At 39.1% G+C, this 20194-nt stretch overlaps 1 protein-coding gene across 1 annotated transcript in view; it reads left to right on the top strand.

Annotated features, from left to right (window-relative positions):
- Positions 1-20194, top strand: part of DNAJC15 (DnaJ heat shock protein family (Hsp40) member C15) — a 72862-nt gene that overhangs the window by 34650 nt on the left and 18018 nt on the right. Inside the window, exons 4-5 of the mRNA XM_008260010.4 lie at positions 11318-11394; positions 17707-17777. Of these exons, the coding sequence (XP_008258232.1) occupies positions 11318-11394; positions 17707-17777 (148 nt within the window). The remainder of the gene's footprint in view (positions 1-11317; positions 11395-17706; positions 17778-20194) is intronic.

Here is a 20194-nt window from a genome sequence, read left to right on the forward strand (position 1 = left end):
ATTTCCCTGATGGCTAGTGATCTTGAACACTTTTTCATGTGTCTGTTGACCCTTTGGATTTCCTCTTTTGAAAAATGTCTATTGAGGTCCTTGGCCCATCTCTTAAGTGGGTTGTTTGTTTTGATGTTGTGGAGTTTCTTGATTTCTTTGTAGATTCTGGTTATCAACCCTTTATCAGTTGAATAGTTTGCAAATATTTTTTCCCATTCTGTCGGTTGCCTTTTCACTCTCCTGTTTCTTTTGCAGTACAGAAACTTCTCAATTTGATGCAATACCAATAGTTAATTTTGGCTTTGACTGCTTGTGCCTCTGGGGTCTTTTCCAAGAAGTCTTTGCCGGTACCTATATCTTGCAGGGTTTCTCCAATGTTCTCTAATAACTTGATGGTGTCGGGTCATAGATTTAGGTCGTTAATCCATGTTGAGTGGATTTTTGTGTAAGGTGAAAGGTAGGGGTCTTGCTTCATGATTCTGCACGTGGAAATCCAATTTTCCCAGCACGACTTATTGAATAGACTGTCCTTACTCCAGGGATTGGTTTTAGATCCTTGATCAAATATAAGTTGGCTGTAGATGTTTGGGTTGATTTCTGGTGTTTCTATTCTGTTCCATTTGTCTATCCATCTGTTTCTGTACCAGTACCATGCTGTTTTTGTAACAACTGCCCTGTAGTATGTCCTGAAATCTGGTATTGTAATGCCTCAGGCTTTGTTGTAGTAGTACAAAACAATCAATTCAACAGGAAGATATAATGATTATCAATGTATATGCACCTAATTACAGGGCACCGGTTTATTTAAAAGATTTGTTAAGGGACTTAAAGGGAGACTTAGACTCCAGTGCAATAGTACATGGGAACTTCAGTACTCCACTCTCAGAAATAGACAGATCAACAGGACAGAAGATCAACAAGGATACAGTAGATTTAAATGACACTATAGCCCAAATGGATCTAACAGATATCTACAGAACTTTTCATCCTACACATAAAGCATTTACATTCTTCTCAGCAGTACATGGAACATTCTCTAGGATTGATCACATACTAGGCCATAAAGCACATCTCAGCAAATTCAAAAAAATTAGAATCATACGATGCAGCTTCTCAGACCATAAAGGAATGAAGTTGGAAATTAGCAATACCATGCTGTTATGATTAAAACTGCCCTGTAGTATGTCCTGAAATCTGGTCTTGTGATGCCTCTGGCTTTGTTTTTGTTGTACAAGATTGCTTTAGGTATTTGAGGTCTCCTGCGTCTCCATATGAATTTTGGCACCATTTTTTCTAGATCTGAGGAGAATGTCTTTGGTATCTTGATTGCTATCACGTTGAATCTATAAATTGCTTTTGGGAGAATGGACATTTTGATGATGATTCTTCCAATCCATGAGCATGGAAGATTTTTCCATTTTTTTGGTATCCTCTTCTATTTCTTTCTTTAAGGTTTTGTAATTCTCATCATAGAGATCTTGAACATCCTTGGTTAAGTTTATTCAAAGGTATTTGATTGTTTTTGTAGCTATTGTGAATGGGATTGATCGTGGCAGTTCTTTCTCAGCCATGGCATTGCCTGTGTATACAAAGGCTGTTTTTTGTGCATTGATTTTATATCCTGTTACTTTGCCAAACTCTTCTATGAGTTCCAGTAGTCTCTAAGTAGAGTTCTTTGGATCCCCTAAATATGGAATCATATTATCTGCGAAGAGGGATAGTTTGAGTTCTTCCTTCCCAATTTGTATCCCTTTAATTTCTTTTTCTTGCCTAATAGCTCTGGCTAGAACTTCCAGAACTATATTGAATAGCAGTGGTGAGAGTGGGCATCCCTGTCTGGTACCAGATCTCAATGGAAATGCTTCCAACTTTTCCCCATTCAATAGGATGTTGGCCGTTGGTTTTTCATAAATTGCTTTGATTATATTAAGGAATGTTCTTTCTATACCCAATTTGCTTAGAGTTTTCATCATGAAAGGGTGTTGAATTTTATTGAATGCTTTCTCGGCGTCTATTGAGATAATCATATGGTTTTTCTTCTGCAGTCTGTTAATGTGGTGTATCACATTGATTGATTTGCGAAGATTGAAGCATCCCTGCATACCAGGGATAAATCCCACTTGGTCTGGGTGGATGATCTTTCTGATGTGTTGTTGTATTCTATTGGCGAGAATTTTATTGAGGATTTTTGCTTCTATGTTCATCAGGGATATTGGTCTGTAATTTTTTTTCAATGCTGCATCTTTCTCTGGCTTAGGGATTAAGGTGATGCTGGCTTCATAGAAAGAATTTGGGAGGATTCCCTCTTTTTCGATTGTTCTGAATAGTTTGAGAAGAATTGGAGTCAGTTCTTCTTTAAATGTCTGGTAGAATTCAGCAGTGAATCCATCTGGTCCTCGGCTTTTCTTTGTTGGGAGGGCTTTTATTACAGTTTGAATGTCTGTCTCAGTTATGGGTCTGTTTATGTTTTCTATGTCTTCCTGGTTCAATATAGGTAGATTGCATGTGTCTAGGAATCTATCCATTTCTGATAGATTTCCCTGTTTGCTGGCATACAAGTCCTTGAAGTAATTTCTGATGATTCTTTTTATTTCTGTGGTGTCTGTTGTTAAATTTCCTCTTCCATCTCTGATTTTATTGATTTGGATCTTTTCTCTTTTTCTAGTTAGTTGAGCCAGTGGTGTGTCAATTTAATTCATTTTTTCAAAAAACCAGCTCTCGCTTGGCTGATTTTTTGTAATTTTTGGATTCAATCCTGTTGATTTCTTCTCTGATTTTAATTATTTCTCTTCTCCTACTAGATTTGGGTCTGGTTTGCTGCAGGTTTTCTAGATCCATGAGATGCATTGAAAGCTCATCTATTTGGTGCCTTTCCAATTTCTTGATGTAGGCACCTATTGCTATAACCTTTCCTCTCAACATTTGCTGTATCCCATAAGTTTTGATATGTTGTGTTGTTATCCTCCTTTACTTCCAGAAAGTTTTTGATTTCTCTTTTGATTTCTTCTATGACCCAGTGTTCATCCAGGAGCATGTTGTTCAGTCTCCATGTGTTTGCGCATACTCTGTAGGGATTCCTGAGTTGCTAATTTCTATCTTCATTCCACTGTGCTCTGAGAAGCTGCATGGTGTAATTCTGAGACTTGCTTTATGGCCTAGTATGTGGTCAGTCCTAAAGAAGGTTCCATACACTGCTGAGAAGAATGTAAAATCTTTAAATGTAGGATTGAAAGTTCTGTAGATATCTGTTAGACCCATTTGGGCAATAGTGTTGGTTAAATCTGCTGTTTCCTTGTTGATCTTCTGTCTGGTTGATCCATTTCTGAGAGTGGAGTATTGAAGTGCCCTATTACTATTGTATTGGAATCTAAGTCTCTCTTTAAGTCCCTTAACAAATCTTTTAAATAAACCGGTGCCCTGTAATTAGGTGCATATACATTTATAATAGTTACATCTTCCTGTTGAATTGAATCCTTAATCATTATATAGTGCCCCTCTTTGTCTCTCTTAACAGTTTTTGTGTTAAAGTTTATTTTGTCTGATATTAATATGGCTACACCTGGTTTTTTTTTTTGTTTCTGTTGGCATGGAATATCTTTTTCCAACCTTTTACTTTCAGTCTGCATGCATCTTTGTTGGAAAGATGTTTCTTGTAGGCAGCAAATAGATGGGTTTTGTTCCTTAATCCATTCAGCCAGTCTGTGCCTTTTAACTGTAGAGTTGAGTCCATTAATGTTCAAAGTGACTGTTGATAAGTAGTAACTTTGCCCTGCCATTTTCCCAAAGATATTTTATAGTATATGCTATTTGGCAACAAATTCTTTCAATTTCTGTTTGCTATGAAAGGTCTTTATTTCACCTTCATTCACAAATGAGAGCTTTGCAGGATATAATATTCTGGGCTGGTAATTTTTCTTAGTATCTGGGCTATATCTCGCCATTCCCTCCTAGCATGTAGGGTGTCCGATAAAGTCTGCTATGAGTCTAATTGGAGATCCTCTGAGAGTAATCTGACGTTTCTCTTACACATTTTAGGATCTTTTCTCTCTGTTTTACTGTGGTGAGTTTAATTACAACCTGTCGTGGTGAGGATCTCTTTTGGTCATGTTTATTAGGGGTTCTATGAGCTTCCTGTACTAGGATGTCTCTGTCCTTCAAACCGGGAAATTTTCTGCTAGTATTTCACTAAAAAGGCCTTCTAATCCTTTTTCCCTCTCCATGCCTTCAGGAACTCCTAGAACCCGAATGTTGGTTTTTTTAATAGTATCCTGTAGATTCCCGACAATATTTTTTAGATTTCTAATTCTCTCTTTTCTTTGGTTTGACTGTATACTTTCCTGTGCTCTAAGTCCGATATTCTCTCTTCTGCTTCACCCATTCTGTTTTTAAGGCTCTCTGATGTGTTTGTCATTTGATCTATTGAATTCTTCATTTCATTATGATTTCTCTTCACTATCATAGTTTCATGTTCTTCTAGTTGCTTCATTTCATTTTGATTCCTCCTTAATATTTCATTTTCGTGTGAGAAATTTTATCTTGTTCATTAAGGATTTCTGTAGTTCAAGAATTTGTTTTTGAGAACTTCTTAATGTTCTTATCAATTTTTGAGATCTGCTTCTTGCATTTCTTCTATGTCATCATCTTCATAATCTTGAATTGGGGTGTCTTGTTCATTTGTGGACATCATAGTGTCTTCCTTGTTCTTGTTTCCCCAGTTTCTGCATTGTGGAGATATTCTTTGTTTTTTTCGCTGTAGTTGTTTTTTTCATTATACTATGACTCTAGATTAAGTGGACAGTCTGCTTTTGATGGATCCTTAGAGGCTGTGATGGGTGTGGCCAGAGAGCTCTGTTTGGTTCTTTAGGGTTAAGGGTGTGCCAAAGGTGACTCACCCATTTTGTTCTCTCTCTTCCTCCTCTTTTTTTTTTTTTTGACTCAGGAGGGGAGTAATTCCGCACAGCTGAGTGGAATTGAGGGTAGTAGATATTTGGAATCTGGCCCCTGTGGGTATTCGTCTACTGTACCCCAAGGACCACACAAAGGGTCTATGCAGCCCTCAGTGTGGTCTCAAATTTCTTTGCAGTCTCCCACCGGGTTGCCAAGGTTACCAAGTTTGTGTACTCAGTGAGTTCTCTCATCCATCTTCAGATTTTCACAGTCTCAGTTCATTAGCTCCACACCTTCACTAGGTCCTAACCTCCTGTTGTTTCTCCCCACCAGAGTCAGGTTTTTCTGCTTGGCTGATGGTGGGTGCCGCTTTACGTATGTCCAAAATGGCGCCTGCTCTTTGTCTTGCTCGGCTTTGTAAGGTGAGTGGAGAGAGAGGCTCGTGTCTGTGCTGGTTCCCCTTATTTATTTATTTATTTATTTAGTCTCCTCCAGTCAGCCTGGTGAACTTCCCCCAGCGGGGCTTCAAGCCTCGTTCCCTCTAGGCTCTTTCTGCCATTTCTCTGCCAATGTCTCGGGCTACCGAGGTTTTTGTCTCACCTTCTCTTCCAGCGCTGGTGCGCAGACTCCACGGCTGGGCTTCCAAGCCGTGGGTATCCTTGTTCTCCCCATAGGTCCTCCATGTCACATCCACTAGATCGGGAAGAGTTTCCTCTGCAATTTTTTTCCCGAGCCTTTCCCTGAGACTACAAATAACTCTACTTTTATTAAACTATCTTTTCCTGGACTATCAATGATGCACTCACTATTCCACCATCTTGGCTCCGCCTCCCACTTTTGAATCCACAAACTGTCAGTATCTAGACATGGCCATAAGCAAAGTGGAAGTTTTCTCTTCAGAGAGAAATGCATCCTTTTTTGGCTGATTCTTTTCACTAGGGTCTCACCCGCAGAGGTCCTTCATGTAGGACAATTTTTTGCCACAATGTCTTGGTTGTCCATGCCTGAAGTGCAATTGTAGGGTTTTCGGCCAGGCCAGAATACTTTAATTGGTGATTCTGAGGTCAGAGTGCTTTATATAAAGTGATTGTAAGTCTAAGTTTGCTGTGTGGACTGCTTACCGTGTTGGAGCATTCACTCCCTTTTAATTCTATTAGTATTACCAGACACTTAATCCTACCCATATGATCACTATAACACTTAAGATGATGTTTTTACCACCCAGTTTAAGGGGATTTGGGGTCCCATGGCAAGTTTTTAAACTGTACCCTTAGAAGTAAGTCCATAGAAATTTATGCAGAACAATAGAGCTTTACAGTTAAAAAAAACTTCATACACTTCCTAAACAACTTTAGGAACATGGTGATTCTTCCCGTTGTGCCCACCCTCCCACGCATCTTCCTCCTCCCTCTCTTATACCCACTCTTCTTTTTTACTGAGATCTATTTTCCATTGACTATGTTTACTTCTATGTTAAGTAAAGAGTTCAACAAATGAAACGGCATGGGGTGGTGACTTCCTAAATAGTCAACACCAAGGGCTGTTCAATCATTGCTTCAAAGTGTCAGTTTACTTCTACAGATTGCCTTTTAGGTGCTCTATTAGTTCTCACAGGACAGGGAGAAAATATTGTATTTGATCACTTTGGGACTGGCTTATTTCACTAAGTATGGTTTTTTGTTTTGTTGTTGTTGTTGTTTGTTTGTTTGTTTAAGATTTATTTACTTTGAACGAGTTACACAGAGAGGAGAGGCGGAGAGAGAGAGACAGAGAGGTCTTCCCATACACTGGTTCACTCCCCATATGGCCACAATGGCTGGAGCTGTGCCGATCTGAAGCCAGGAGCTTCTTCTGGGTCTCTCACTCAGGTGCAGGGACCCAAGGACTTGGGCCATCTTCTGCTTTCCCAGGCCATAGCAGAGAGCTGGATGGGAAGTGGAGCAGCCGGGACTCAAAGCAACGCCCACATGTGATGCTGGCACTGCAGGCAGTCGCTTTACCTGCTGTGGTACAGTGCTGGCCCCAAATATGATGTTTTCCAGATTTCATCCATTTTGTTACAAATGACCATATTTCAGTTTTTTTTTTAAACCACTGTGTAGTATTCCATGGTGTACATATCCCATAATTTCTTTATCCAGTCTTTGGTTGACATGTATTTAAGTTATTTAATTGTTTTAGCTATTTTGAATTGAGCTGCAATAAACATAGGGGTGTAGATAACTCTTTCATATGCTGATTTAGTTTCTCTTGGGTAAATTCCCAGGAGTGGGATGGCGGGATCATATGGTATGTCCATATTCAGATTTCTGTGGTATCTCCATACTGTCTTCCATAGTGGCCTTACCAGTTTACATTCGGACCAACAGTGGATTAGTATACCTTTTTCCCCCACATCTTCTCCAGCATTTTTGATTTCTGAATGAAATCATTCTCACTGGGTGAGGTGAAACCTCACTGTGGTTTTGATTTGCATTTCCCTGATGGCTAGGAATCCTGAGCATGTTTTTAAGTGTCTGTTAGCCATTTGGATTTCCTTTTTTTTTTTTGACAGGCAGAGTTAGACAGAGAGACAGAGAGAAAGGTCTTCCTTTTTCTGTTGGTTCACCCTCCAAGTGGCCACCACGGCTGGTGTGTTGCAGCGGTCGTGCTGCGCCGATCTGAAGCCAGGAGCCAGGTGCTTCTTCCTAGTCTCCCATGCAGGTGCAGGGCCCAAGGACCTGGACCATCCTCCACTACACTCCTGGGCCTCTTTTGAAAAATGTCCAAGTCCTTTGCCCATTTCTTAACTGGGTTGTTTGTTTTGTTGTTGTGGAATTTCTTGATCTCTTTATATATTATGGTTATTAATTTATTATCAGTTGCATAGTTTGCAAATAAATTCTCCCATTCTGTCAGTTGCTTCTTTACTTTGTTGAGTGTTTCTTTTGCAGTGCAGAAACTTATCAATTTGATATAACCCCATTTGTTAATTTTGGCCTTGATTGTTTGTGCCTCTGGGGTCTTTTCCAAGAATTCTTTGTGCCAATGTCTTGCAGGGTTTCCCCAGTGTTCTCTAATAATCTGATGGTATTGGGTCATAGATTTATGTTTCTATTCCATTTTGAGTAGATTTTTATATAAGGTAGGTCTAGTTTCATACTTCTGTGTGTGGAAATCCAGTTTTCCCAGCACCATTCTTTGAAGACTGTCCTTGTTCCTAGGATTGGTTTTAGCTCCTTTGTCAAATATAAGTTGGTTGTAGATGCTTGATTGATTTCTGGGGTTTCTGTTGTGTTCCATTGTTTTATCCTTCTGTTTTTGTAACCGTACCAGGTTGTTTTGATACAACCACCCTGTAGTATGCCTTGAAATCTAGTATTGTGATGCCTCCAGCTTTTTAGTTGTTGTGTAAGATTGCTTTAGCTATTTGAGGTTACCTGTGTTTCCATATGAATTTCAGCATCATTTTTTTCTAGATCCGAGTAGAATGTTGTTGGTATTTTGATGTGTATCACATTGAATTTTTAAATTGCTTTCAGAAGTATGTATATTTTGATATTGATTCTTTCAATTCATGAGCATGGAAGACTTTTCCATTTTTTTGTAACTTCTACTTCTTTAATGTTTTAAAATTTTCATCTTAGAGATATTTGACATGATTCGTTAAATTTATTCCAAGGTATTTGATTTTTTTTTTTTTTGGTAGCTATTGTGAATGGGATTGATCTTAAAAGTTCTTTCTCAGCCATGGCATTGTCTGTATATATAAAACACTGTTGAGTTTTGTGTATTGATTTTATATCCTGCTGCTTTAGCAAACACTTCTCTGAGTTCCCATAGTATCTTGGTGGAGTCTTTTGGATCTGCTATATATAGAATCATGTCATCTGCAATTAGGGAGATTTGGACTTCCTCCTTCCCAATATGTATCCTTTTGATTTCTTTTTCTTGTCTAACGGTTCTGGCTAAAACTTCCAGGACTGTGTTGAATAGCAGTGGTGAAAATGGGCATCTTATCTGATTCTGGATCCCACTGGGAATGCTTCCAACTTTTCCTCATGCAATAGGATGCTGGCCATGGGTTTGTCCTATATTCCCTTGATTGTGTTGAGGAATGTTCCAAAGTGTAACCGGTACTCAAATCGGTGCCCTTATAGGATGCCACTACTGCAGGCAGCGGCTTTACCCGCTACGCATTAGCACAGGCCCCTAAAATAACATTTTGATATGTATACTTTTAATTTTTATTTTATGCAAAGATATAGTCGACTTTATGGATCTTTGGGTTCTTCATCTGTATTCAGTCAAATGCAGATTAAAATATTTGAGAAAAAATATTGTATCTATACTGAATATGTGCAGGCTCTTCTGCATTCTCCTTGCATTACAATAAAGCTATTTACATTGTATTGGGTATAATAAGTAAGGTAGAGGTGAGTTGAAGTGTGCAAGAAGATGTGTGTAGGTTCTGTGCAAGTACTACACCACTTTATGTAAGAGACTTTTAAGCATTTTTGTGTTTTGGTATTCCTGAGGTTAGGGAAGGGAAAATGTTTCCTGGAACTAATCTCGCTTGGATACCTCGGGAACACTGTCCTTAACTTGTTCTTCTTGCTTGTTTTAGCAACATGTATGTGTGCAATCATATATCCATAATTTTCCTGCTATAAACAGTTCATACTTCCTGTTTCTCTAGTTAGAGCTCTGGAAAATAGTCTTTACTTGTTACCTCCATTTCTCTCCTTGAATTCTGTCTTAAACTCACTCTAATGAGACTCTTACTCTCATCCCCTTTAGCTCTTGTCAACTTCCTTGACCTCTTTGCTAAACCCAGCCATTTGAACTCATATTTTTATCTGTCAGAAGAGTTTGAAACCATCTTTCACCTCCTTATTTTGGCTTCTTTTTCTCCTACCTCACTGCAGAACCTCTCAGCCTCCTCTCCTGATTGCCCTCCACTCCTGTGTCACTAAATGATAAGATCTTAGGTAGGGCTCAATCCTTGGACTTCTTATCCTAGGCCATCTCATTCAGTCTTGTGCCTTCAAATGCCATCTGTACACTGATGATGCCAATGTTATCTCTAAGTCAAACTTACCTTCCATTTAGATATTTAATAGACACTTAAAGCTTAAAAAATTCAAAACCATTCTCGTATCTATCACCCACAACAAACAGCTGCTCCTCCCATAAGTCATTAAGTTCCAGTCTGGCAGTTTAGGCCAGCAACAGTGAAATCTTCCGTGTAGTTTAGTTCTCTGAAAAGCAGACTGAGATGCAGGTTAACCTGCCGTAAGCTTGAGAGGGAGCATTCTTAGAATCAGGAAGAGAAGGAAGGAAGGTAGGCTGTAGTGCAGACTTAAAGACCAGTACTCTAGGACCTCCGAAGTGGAGACAGCTTATTGTGGTTGTCTCAGTTAGGGCAAGAGGAGGCATGAGACTCAATGACATCACTTCAGAAGTCAGTATATGTAATTCCAAGGACTGAATCTTCAAGAACTTCAGTGTCTCTACCTCCATGCCTAGTCATTTGATAAAGACTGCTCAAGATAAGGATATGAGGTTGACTTTTTTCAGGGAAACCAGTTACCCTAGTATGAGAGCTGAGAGCTGTTGACCAGCAGCTCTCCAGCTTTGAGGAGTAAGCTAGTGAAGGGGATTGTCTGAGTAGCGCATAGCAGTGTTCTTTGACATCAGTCTTAATCTCTCCCTTTTTCTTTTATCCCATGTGTGGTTAATCAAGCACATGTTAGCTCTGCTTTCAAAATACATACACAATATGGCCACTCTTCACCACCTCTCTTGCCTATATTATTGTTAGTAGTTAGAGTAATCCTTGCAAAACAAAGTCAGATCTTATTATTCCAGTACTCTGGCTTTTCCTTTTATTTAAAATAAGATCCTCAATTCTTTCCATTGCTTACAAGACCCTTCACAATCTGTACCCTGTTACCTCTCAAATCTCCTCTCCCTACCTTGTTCATACCCTTCTAAACTTGTGACCTCATAATCAAGATTCCCAGCTTCTCTCGGCTTACCTGTTTGCTATCCTGATGTACTCTACTTTGTCAATTCCTCCCCTTCTTCACCAGCCACTCTAGAAGACAAAAAGATGTCTGCCAGGTCAGTGTTAAATGACTTGGTCAAAGTAACCCAGTAAGGAATGTATGGCGGACCTTAGAACAAGTTCAGACGCTTGTCTTCTAACAGTGTGTTGTTCCCTTCAGTTATATCTCGGTGTAGAAATACTGGTGTTTTGAAATTTAAAAATTACTATTTAAGTGTTCATCTTGGTCAAAGTTTCTTGAAAAAAGGAGCACTGATACTTTCCCCTCCTGTAATCTCAAGTTGACTTCTAGTAAAATGCAGTGCTCTTACTGCAGCTGTGTGATGCAGTTGAGCTTATGCCGTCTCATACGTGGAACTAATTATCTCTTGTTCTTCTTTTCCTATACAGAGTTTTTCATCCTACTATAAAGGAGGATTTGAACAGAAAATGAGTAGGCGAGAAGCTAGTCTTATTTTAGGTGTAAGGTAGGTATGCTGGACAACCAATATTTTGTTCTTTGGCCAAGTTTATCATAAAAAAGGAAAAATATTGCAATAAGGCTATCATTCCTTAAATTTACAAGGAGGAGGACAAGAGAATATATCAGATGTTTACTTTTCAAAACCTCAAATCTAAGGGAGTACCCACTCTCCTTGGGTACTGCCTTAGGAAGGGAGGGGAAGAAAAGTTCTAATGTGTCTTGATTCTTTAACAAAAAAACTATTACAATTCTGAAAATATAATTCGGTAAAAACATCCTCTGTTGGGACATTGGATTCTCTCTGGATTCAGTTTTAAAGTTTGATAACTATCATTTTAATTTATAATGCAAGACTTGTTTCATGGTTCTTTTCTGCTTATATGATTTGACAACTGGCCTGTTCACCCTGGTATCCATTTATTGTATAACTCTGGATAATATAGGAGAAAATTAATGATAGTATAATTGCTGTGGGATATCACTTAAGGTTTAATACTACCATTTCATGTTTAATTCAACTGTATTCCTGTAGGGCCCACTCTCATATTTTTGTGGGCATTGACAATGCGCTACCCACAACAAATCTTTCCTATCAACATAATTAAGCAGAGTGAATAATAGGGTCCTATATTGGTGAGAAAATGTTTTTGAATTTTTGAGAGGCAGGCACACACGCACGCAGATAGAGCACATGCGAGAGTACTCTCCCCATCCACTGGGGCATTCCCCAAATGCTAATAATGAGCAGGACTGGACTGTAGCTAAAGCCAAGAGCCAGTGACTCAGTCCAGGTCTCCCACATGCATTGCAGGAGCCCGGTTACTTGAGCCATCACTGCTGCATTCCAGGGTCTTGTTTTAACAGAAAGCTCGAGTCTGGAGCCAGAGGTGGGAATCCAACCCAGGTACACAGATGTAAGACATTGGTGTTTCAACCACTAGGCTAAACACTCAACTCAGACAAAAATTTTAATGTCTTATATATCAGCATACTTTCTAAAGCAAAACTTCGCTTTATTTTTTATGTCCTAGCAAGAGAAAAAGAGGAGAGACTTAATTTTGCTTGGTGCTTTATTTAAATCTGGAAGTGATGATACCTTCCCTTTTCAGAGAACAGAAAATAGGAGATAAAGGGAAACAGATCAGGAAGTTAGCGGTATTTCTTACTATTCCTTGTTTGATGTTAGCAAAATGGCATTATTTTTCTTGAAGTATTGGCCTCTTTATAATATCTCATTCATAGTCTTGAAATTTGAGTATGAAATACGTTGTAAAAGCTAACATCAGGGACTGGCACTGTGGCATAATGGGTAAAGCCACCACCTGTAGCACCAGTATCCCATATGGGCACTAATTCGAGTCTTGGCTGCTCTGCTTCTGATCCAGGTGCTAATGCACCTGGAAAAGCTGCAGACAGCGGCCCAAGACTTTGGGCTGCTGCACCCATGAGGGAGACCTAGAAGCTGCTCCTGGATTCTGGCTCTGGATCTGCCCAGTTCTGGCTGTTGCGGACATTTGGGGAGTGAATCAGTGAGTGAAGATCTCTGTGTCTTTCTCTTTCTCTAACTCTGCCTTTCAAATAAGTAAAATATAAAAATCTTAACAAATCAAGGTCCTTGAGGATATCAATACCATCCAAGGCACTTTTGTCGTTAGCACAGGACTTGATTGAATTTTGAGTTCTCTTAAGATTCACGATTATAATTTTCTATCCTATTAAACTGAAAGCTATGTAAAATTCACAAGGAAAACTCAGTGGTAAGAGCCCAGACTCTCCCCTATCAGGTGTTTCTGGCTATGAATACCAATTTTACCACCTATAGATTTTGTGACTCAGTTTTATCATCTGTAAAATAGAAATAATGTTGGTTTAATTGCATAAAGCTGTTATGAAGATTAAAGGATGTGAATGTATGTGTGATTCTTAAGACAAAACATGGCACTATGTCACTACTCAAGAAATATCAGTGAAGCAAATAGATCTTTATCCTCATTCTGCAACTTAGGCACTGTGTCATATCATCTTTGCCAAGTTATTTTTAGCTTTTCTGTATTTCAGTGTCTTCATTTTGGAATTGGAATTAATAATAGTTTCTTATTAGGATAGGATAAGAATGATACAGTGATGTCTTTTTGGAGAAATGCCTAGCAAGTAACAGGTTCTGAATTAATGTTGGCTCTTCTCTTCTAGCTCTGTCTTGAAAACAGTAGCTAAATGCTTGTCCCTAAATTTTAGATGGGAAAAGTAAAGCTTATCTGCCTTGTCTTTCAGCAGGCAGTTGTGATTATAACAAGACACTTCTAGATTCGGATACATTGCTTTGGTTCCACTTTCTGTGACCATTGACTCTGTATATGACAAGTAGATAAAGGCAAAATGGTCCTGCTGCTACTTCATTAAAAAATTCTGTGTGCTACTAGTTGATTCCACATATTTTATATTGCATGTAATGGTGGTTGTTTACTAATATACATTTTGAATCTTTGTTTTTCCTTGAAAAATAGTTTTCTCTACTGTAACTCATGTCTGTAACAAAAAAAAGTGAAATATTTTCCTGAGATGCCCTGGAAAATGTCGCTCCCCATCTTCGTGGAGGAACGACACAGGACCCTGCGCTGTTCTTTCGTCTGCTCGGCCCTCCCCGGGTTTGCTGCTGGTTCTTCCCGGGTTGGCTACTGTCCCTCCACCTCCGTGGAAGGGCGGTTCCCCCTGGCCACTTTCCCCACTTCCGCAGGGGAGCGGCACACCGCCGGCCGGCTCTCTCGGGGGCTGCACAGGTGTTCCTTCAGATAGATGTTCCCCTTAGATGTTCCTGGTGCATGCCGTCTCTCTCCTCCTTTATAGTCCTCCTCTGCCAATCCCAACTCGGCTGCCCACACGCCGAGTACGCTGCTCTCCTCCAATCAGGAGCAAGTCCTACAGTTTATTGGCTGAACTGGAGGCAGCTGTGTAGAAGCTGTTTTCTTCTCTCCCAGCGCCATATTGTGGGAGAGCAGATGCATAGAATAAGTCTTAATTCCAGTAACAGTATAGTCCGAGTTGCTCCCCACAGAAAACTGTACCCGGTATTATCTGAAATGATACACATTTGTGATTTTCAGGCTTTCTAAAAAATGCCTCTGGAGCATTTTAACTCCGTGGTTTTCAAAAACCCAATAATAAAAAAGGTAACATCAAACTGCTCATATGTCACAAGGTTAGGGGACATTATTCAGTTCCATATACCCCATTCCCCACTGCGTGCCAACTGCATTCCAGGGGACAACATTTGAATTCCCTGATCTAGGTAACTTGATGTTTAAAGATGGATTTTGAATTTCATGCTGAAATTATATATTGGAAGTATACTGCTACTATATTCTAGGGTTCTTCTAGCTTCACAATAACAAATGTATTAAAATGTATTAAGGTCCTAGAGACTTAACATAGGAAGAGCAAAAAAGGAATAAAACCTGTAGGCAATGGGAATACTTCTCATCCCCAAAGCTCACCACTAGGAATTTGATTATTTTTATCTTAAAACAGAATGTTTGAATTCCTATACTTGGGCTTTCCTTCCTGATGTGTTTTACTTTAATCTAGTTCAGTGGTTGGCAGACCTCAGTGTCTATGATGGAGTTTGATGTACAAAACCATGAGTGCTGTTTGTTTTATATATATATATATATATATACACATATATATATAAAAAACTATATATATGTATATTTAGAATTTATATATATAAATGTAATTGATCTTCAAGGATAATTTTGGCTGAAATCACTTTCAGATTATATGTGCTCAATTAAGATGTAATATCCAGAATAAAATGCGAATTACCATCTATCCTTTAAAAGAATGTACAGTGGAAATTTGCTTTCTTTCTGAATTCACATTGTCATGAGTGGACCCCATTCAGTGACCTTTATAAAATAAGGTTTTTAATTACTCATTTTAATTTTATTTGAAAGGCAGAGAGGAAGAAATGTTCTATCTGCTGGTTCACCTCCAAATGCCCACAGCAGCCAAGGATGGGCCAGGTTGAAACCAGGAGCCAGGGACTCAGTCTGGGTCTCCCATATGGGTGGAAGGAACCCCAATACTAGAAGTATTACCTCTTTGTTGCTTCACAGGATGCATGTTGGCAGGAAGCTAGAATTAGAAATGGAGCCAGTACTCAAACCAAGCACTCTGGTCCAGGATACCTGAGTATCCCAAGTAGCATCTTAACTATTGCGCTAAATGCCTGTCCCTAAAATCAGGTTTTTAAAGCTTCATTTTTTTTTTTAAATTAAACTTTTGTTTCAGTAATGTTAGTCCTTTATATGGTAGTACTTACTAATGTATAGATGGTTCTTCTAAGGAGTTTAACTTGTACAGTTATTTTCTTTTAGAGCGTGGTATATTGAGCACCTGTTGCATATATAATCCTAGATATTCTATTAAAATATAAAGCATAACTCCTGCTGTTAAGTAATTTAGAATCTACCTAGGAAGACATGTCAAATACATACCAAAAATGTAACTAATAAAGGAAAGTTGCAATATAGAGCACTTGAAAAAGGAATGATAAATGTAGGTGAGCCACAGAAAACTAAATCATACTAGAGTCTTTCAAAGTAATGTGTTTCTCATTTCTTAATAAGCAGGTGAACAATATTGTGTTCATAGGCCTGGTACAGTATTTAATGGTTATTTTCTCGATATCCAGCAGTCGTCTATAATCAGACATACAAGTCTGATTGTCTGCAAGGTAACTATAAGCCAAAAAATGAGTTTAAATGGTTCCGTAAAAGACCAGACAGCCAAAATGAATACTTTTAAGTCCTTATATGAGAAGACTTACTCATTTTGTAAATAAAAGAATATTTTATGTGCTTATAAGGTAATTAATAGTTCATTTTAACATGCTTAGTGATCTGTTATTTAGCCACAAAGCTTAGAGGTAACAAGTAACTGGTAAGAAACTGCAACACTTAGCAGAATCAAGGATTGCCAACTGGTAGCATGTTCAAAACAGATTGAAGAACTTAATGGGTAGCATTCTAGGTCCATTTTGAAGAGCAAAGCAACTTCTGCAGACCTGGGAGTTTCTTTTGATTTAATCAATACTCATTATAATGCTTCTGAATTGTTTAAGAGGTATTAGATTAATTTAAGTTATAATACATGTTTCATGAATATTAGCTTACATTGTCCATGGAGCATTTGCTGTTCTAACACTTTACATGCATCAACTCCTTAATTCTTACAGTCCACAACTAATACGCTGTTGTGCTTTTTATAATGATGAGACTGAATCACATAGAGTTAAAAATGTGATGGAGTGGAATTTTAGCATAGTGGCTAAGGCACCCACATTCTACATTGAAGTACCTGGGTGCAGTGCCCGGATCTGACTCCTGACTCCAGCTTCTTGCTTATGCAGACCCTCGAAGGTAGCAGTGGTGACAATTGGGTTCTTGCCACCCATGTTGGGTGACTTGGATTGTGGCCCTATCCCAGCTCTAGCTGTTGGGGGCAATTGGGTAGAGGACCAGCAGGTGAGAGCTCTCTGTTTCTGCTTCTGTGCCTCACAAATATGTCTAAAACTTTGAGCAAGGTTACTCAATGCAAAATGACAATGCTTCTTTTAAAACCTAGCAGTTTAGTTCTAGAATCCAGATACCAGTTTCCTATATGATATATACTGCTTTCCCTCAAAATAATTTGTACTCTAATCTGCAGATAGTGACCCCATTAACCTACGTTGTTTTTGTTTTGTTTTGACAGGCACAGTTAGACAGTGAGAGAGAGACACAGAAAGGTCTTCCTTTTTCTGTTGGCTCACCCCCCAAATGGCTGCTATGGCCGGCGCACTGTGCCGATCTGAAGCCAGGAGCCAGGTGCTTCCTCCTGGACTCCCGTGTGGGTGCAGGGCCCAAGCACTTGGGCCATCCTCCACTGCCTTCCCCGGGCCACAGCAGAGACCTGGCCTGGAAGAGGGGCAACCGGGACAGAATCCGGCGCCCCAACCGGAACAAGAACCCTGAGTGCTGGCGCCACAGGTGGAGGACTAGCCTAGTGAGCCACGACACTGGCCTTGTGTTGTTTCTTTAAATTGTTTCAAAATGAGGACGGAATTTAAAAAGAATTGAAGCAAAATACATGTAGCATTGAATCAATGATTTGTTTTGGTGGTTAGTGAAATGAAGTTAAAAGTTGTAATTTCATAGTTGTCCACAAGATGGTGAAATTCTCATTAGTTTTTAATTTCTTGAAACCTATGTAAACTGTTAATTTATAATCTGCATTTGGCACTATTTATTACAAGCAGTTTAATTTCTTTTTACAGCCCATCTGCTGGTAAGGCCAAGATTAGAACAGCTCACAGGAGAATCATGATTTTGAATCACCCAGATAAAGGTAGGTAGAAATTCTATTTCTTATAAAATTTGGATCAGAATATGCTGTGAATTCCTTCCTGTTTACTTCTACCTGTTATAAAAGACAGATAATTGAGATGGAAGTATCTGCCATATATACTGGAATTTTGCTGATAAATGGTCATTCAGTTGCCCGTAGGAGTAGTAGATTTATACCATCAGTTTTCAAGATCGTAGTTACTGGTTTTTATTTATGAGTACTTGAACTCTTACCATATTGATCAAGGAAGAAAACATGAGTTGTGTACTGTGGCTGGATAAACTGACTTGGGCATCTTGTAGTTATTTAACCTAAAACATAGCAACACAAAATTTGGAGGATTTCCTCTAAATCTCTGAACATAATGTCGTAGATGATTCAGAATTTCTTAATTTTATTCTGGAAGGCTCTGAGGCTGAGCCATTTGTTTTTAACTGGCCAGGTTTTTAATGTAAATTTATCTTACAGAAAGACAATTATTATAACTTTAACTACACTACAGCTGCTTGAGAGAGAAAGCCCATATGTTCATTACTGTTTCAGCTTTAAAATAACAGATGGTAGAGAGTTGCACTGTATTTCAGAAGTCAAAGGGGGGAGAAGAGTGACGGGTTTCTGGGATTCTAATTTTTACAGACTTTGTTTTTTAATTATTTTGGAAAAACTTAAATTTTGGATTCCTATCCAGTCTGACAACAAAATAAGACATTCTTTTTCAGCTTTCTCACTTAATTATATACAATAAAATCTTTCCCTGAACATCATCTCTGGTGGTTCTTGCACTTACTGTTCTTCAGTGTGAATAAACAAGAGAATAAACTTTGCAAAGAGGTTTTGCTTAAAATTTCTATAAACAGCTTCAACAATTACTGGAAGATCCATTCAACTAATTTACTTTTCATCATATGGTGTCAGAGTAATTGCGCTTAAAAAAGAAATGTGTTTAAGTGCCTCCTGGAAGCCTTCGGTCTCCTGAAGAGCCTTTGTCCCCCGGTCAAGTGATACCCACGTCTGACTGATTGCAGGAGAGTTAAGCACTCATGTCTTTCAGATGATTGACAGGTTGTTGATTGTGCTGTTGCAAGGATGCAGGATCTGAATTGTATTTTTAGATACCTTTTGTAAAATAGAAAATGTTTGTCTATCTTAGGAACCAGTAGTGTTTGAAGAATTTCTGCATTTTTCAAGATGGGAGTATTCATTGTAGTATGCTTGTTAATATCCTTCCATCTGACTGCATGGGAGGGAATAGGAGACCAGCTTTCTTTTTTTTTTTCCCCCTGGATTCTGCCTGCTCGCTAGTATTGTGGCCATTGATTCTCTAACTTCTCCAAATGTCTGTTTTGACATCTATAAAATGAGAGTGCAGGCATTTGGCTAATGGTTGGGATGCCTACATTCTAGAATGGAATGTGTGGCTTTGAGTCCCTGCTCTACCCTTGGTTACAACATTCCTACTAATGCACACTCTGGGATACAGCTAATGTTATTGGGTCTCTGCTACCCACATGGGAGCCTTGGATTGAGTTACTGGCTTTGGCTTGGACCAGTCCCATCCATTGCAAGTATTTGGGGTGATGTGAACAAGTAGATGGGAGTCCTACCTCTCTTTCTTGCTCTCAAAGACAGAAGGAAAAATTTAACAAATTTATTTCTAAGGTCATTTGTATACACATGATTTAATATAATAACATTTTATACCTATTCTGTTAGTGGAGAATCTTGTATCCTGTTTGTATTAATATCAGTTTTGACTTGAGAAAAATGTTTTTAAAATCTCTAGGTTATTTTAACCTCTAAAAATGTATTGATACTGCGGATGCTTTTCTCCATATAACTGGTCATTCTTCCAATATTGAAAACATTTGAAATTTCAGAGTTCATGGACTTCCTAAAACTCACCCATTCTCATCTGCTCTATCGAATGTAAAGAGAATCAAGAAATAGTGAAACTACTGTGTATGATGGAATTGGATACTTACCTGGCAGGGGAGATAACATGATCATGATGGAATTGGGAGATGATAACCCATAAATCTGAAAGTTATCTTTTGAAAAGGAAAGTGGTCGGCGCCCCGGCTCACTAGGCTAATCCTCCGCCTGCGGCGCCGGCACACCGGTTCTAGTCCCTGTCGGGGCACCGGATTCTGTCCCAGTTACCCCTCTTTCAGGCCAGCTCTCTGCTATGGCCCGGGAAGACAGTGGAGGATGGCCCAAGTGCTTGGGCCCAGCACCCCATGGGAGACCAGGAGAAGCACCTGGCTCCTGCCTTCGGATCAGCGCGGTGCGCCGGCCACAGTGCGCCAGCCGCGGCAGCCATTGGAGGGTGAACCAACGGCAAAGGAAGACCTTTCTCTCTGTCCACTCTGCCTGTCCAAAAAAAAAGAAGTTGTTTTGTTTTTAACGAGGGTAAGATA

This window comes from Oryctolagus cuniculus, chromosome 9 (genome assembly GCF_964237555.1).
Source record: "Oryctolagus cuniculus chromosome 9, mOryCun1.1, whole genome shotgun sequence".
In the NCBI taxonomy this organism is placed as follows: domain Eukaryota; kingdom Metazoa; phylum Chordata; class Mammalia; order Lagomorpha; family Leporidae; genus Oryctolagus; species Oryctolagus cuniculus.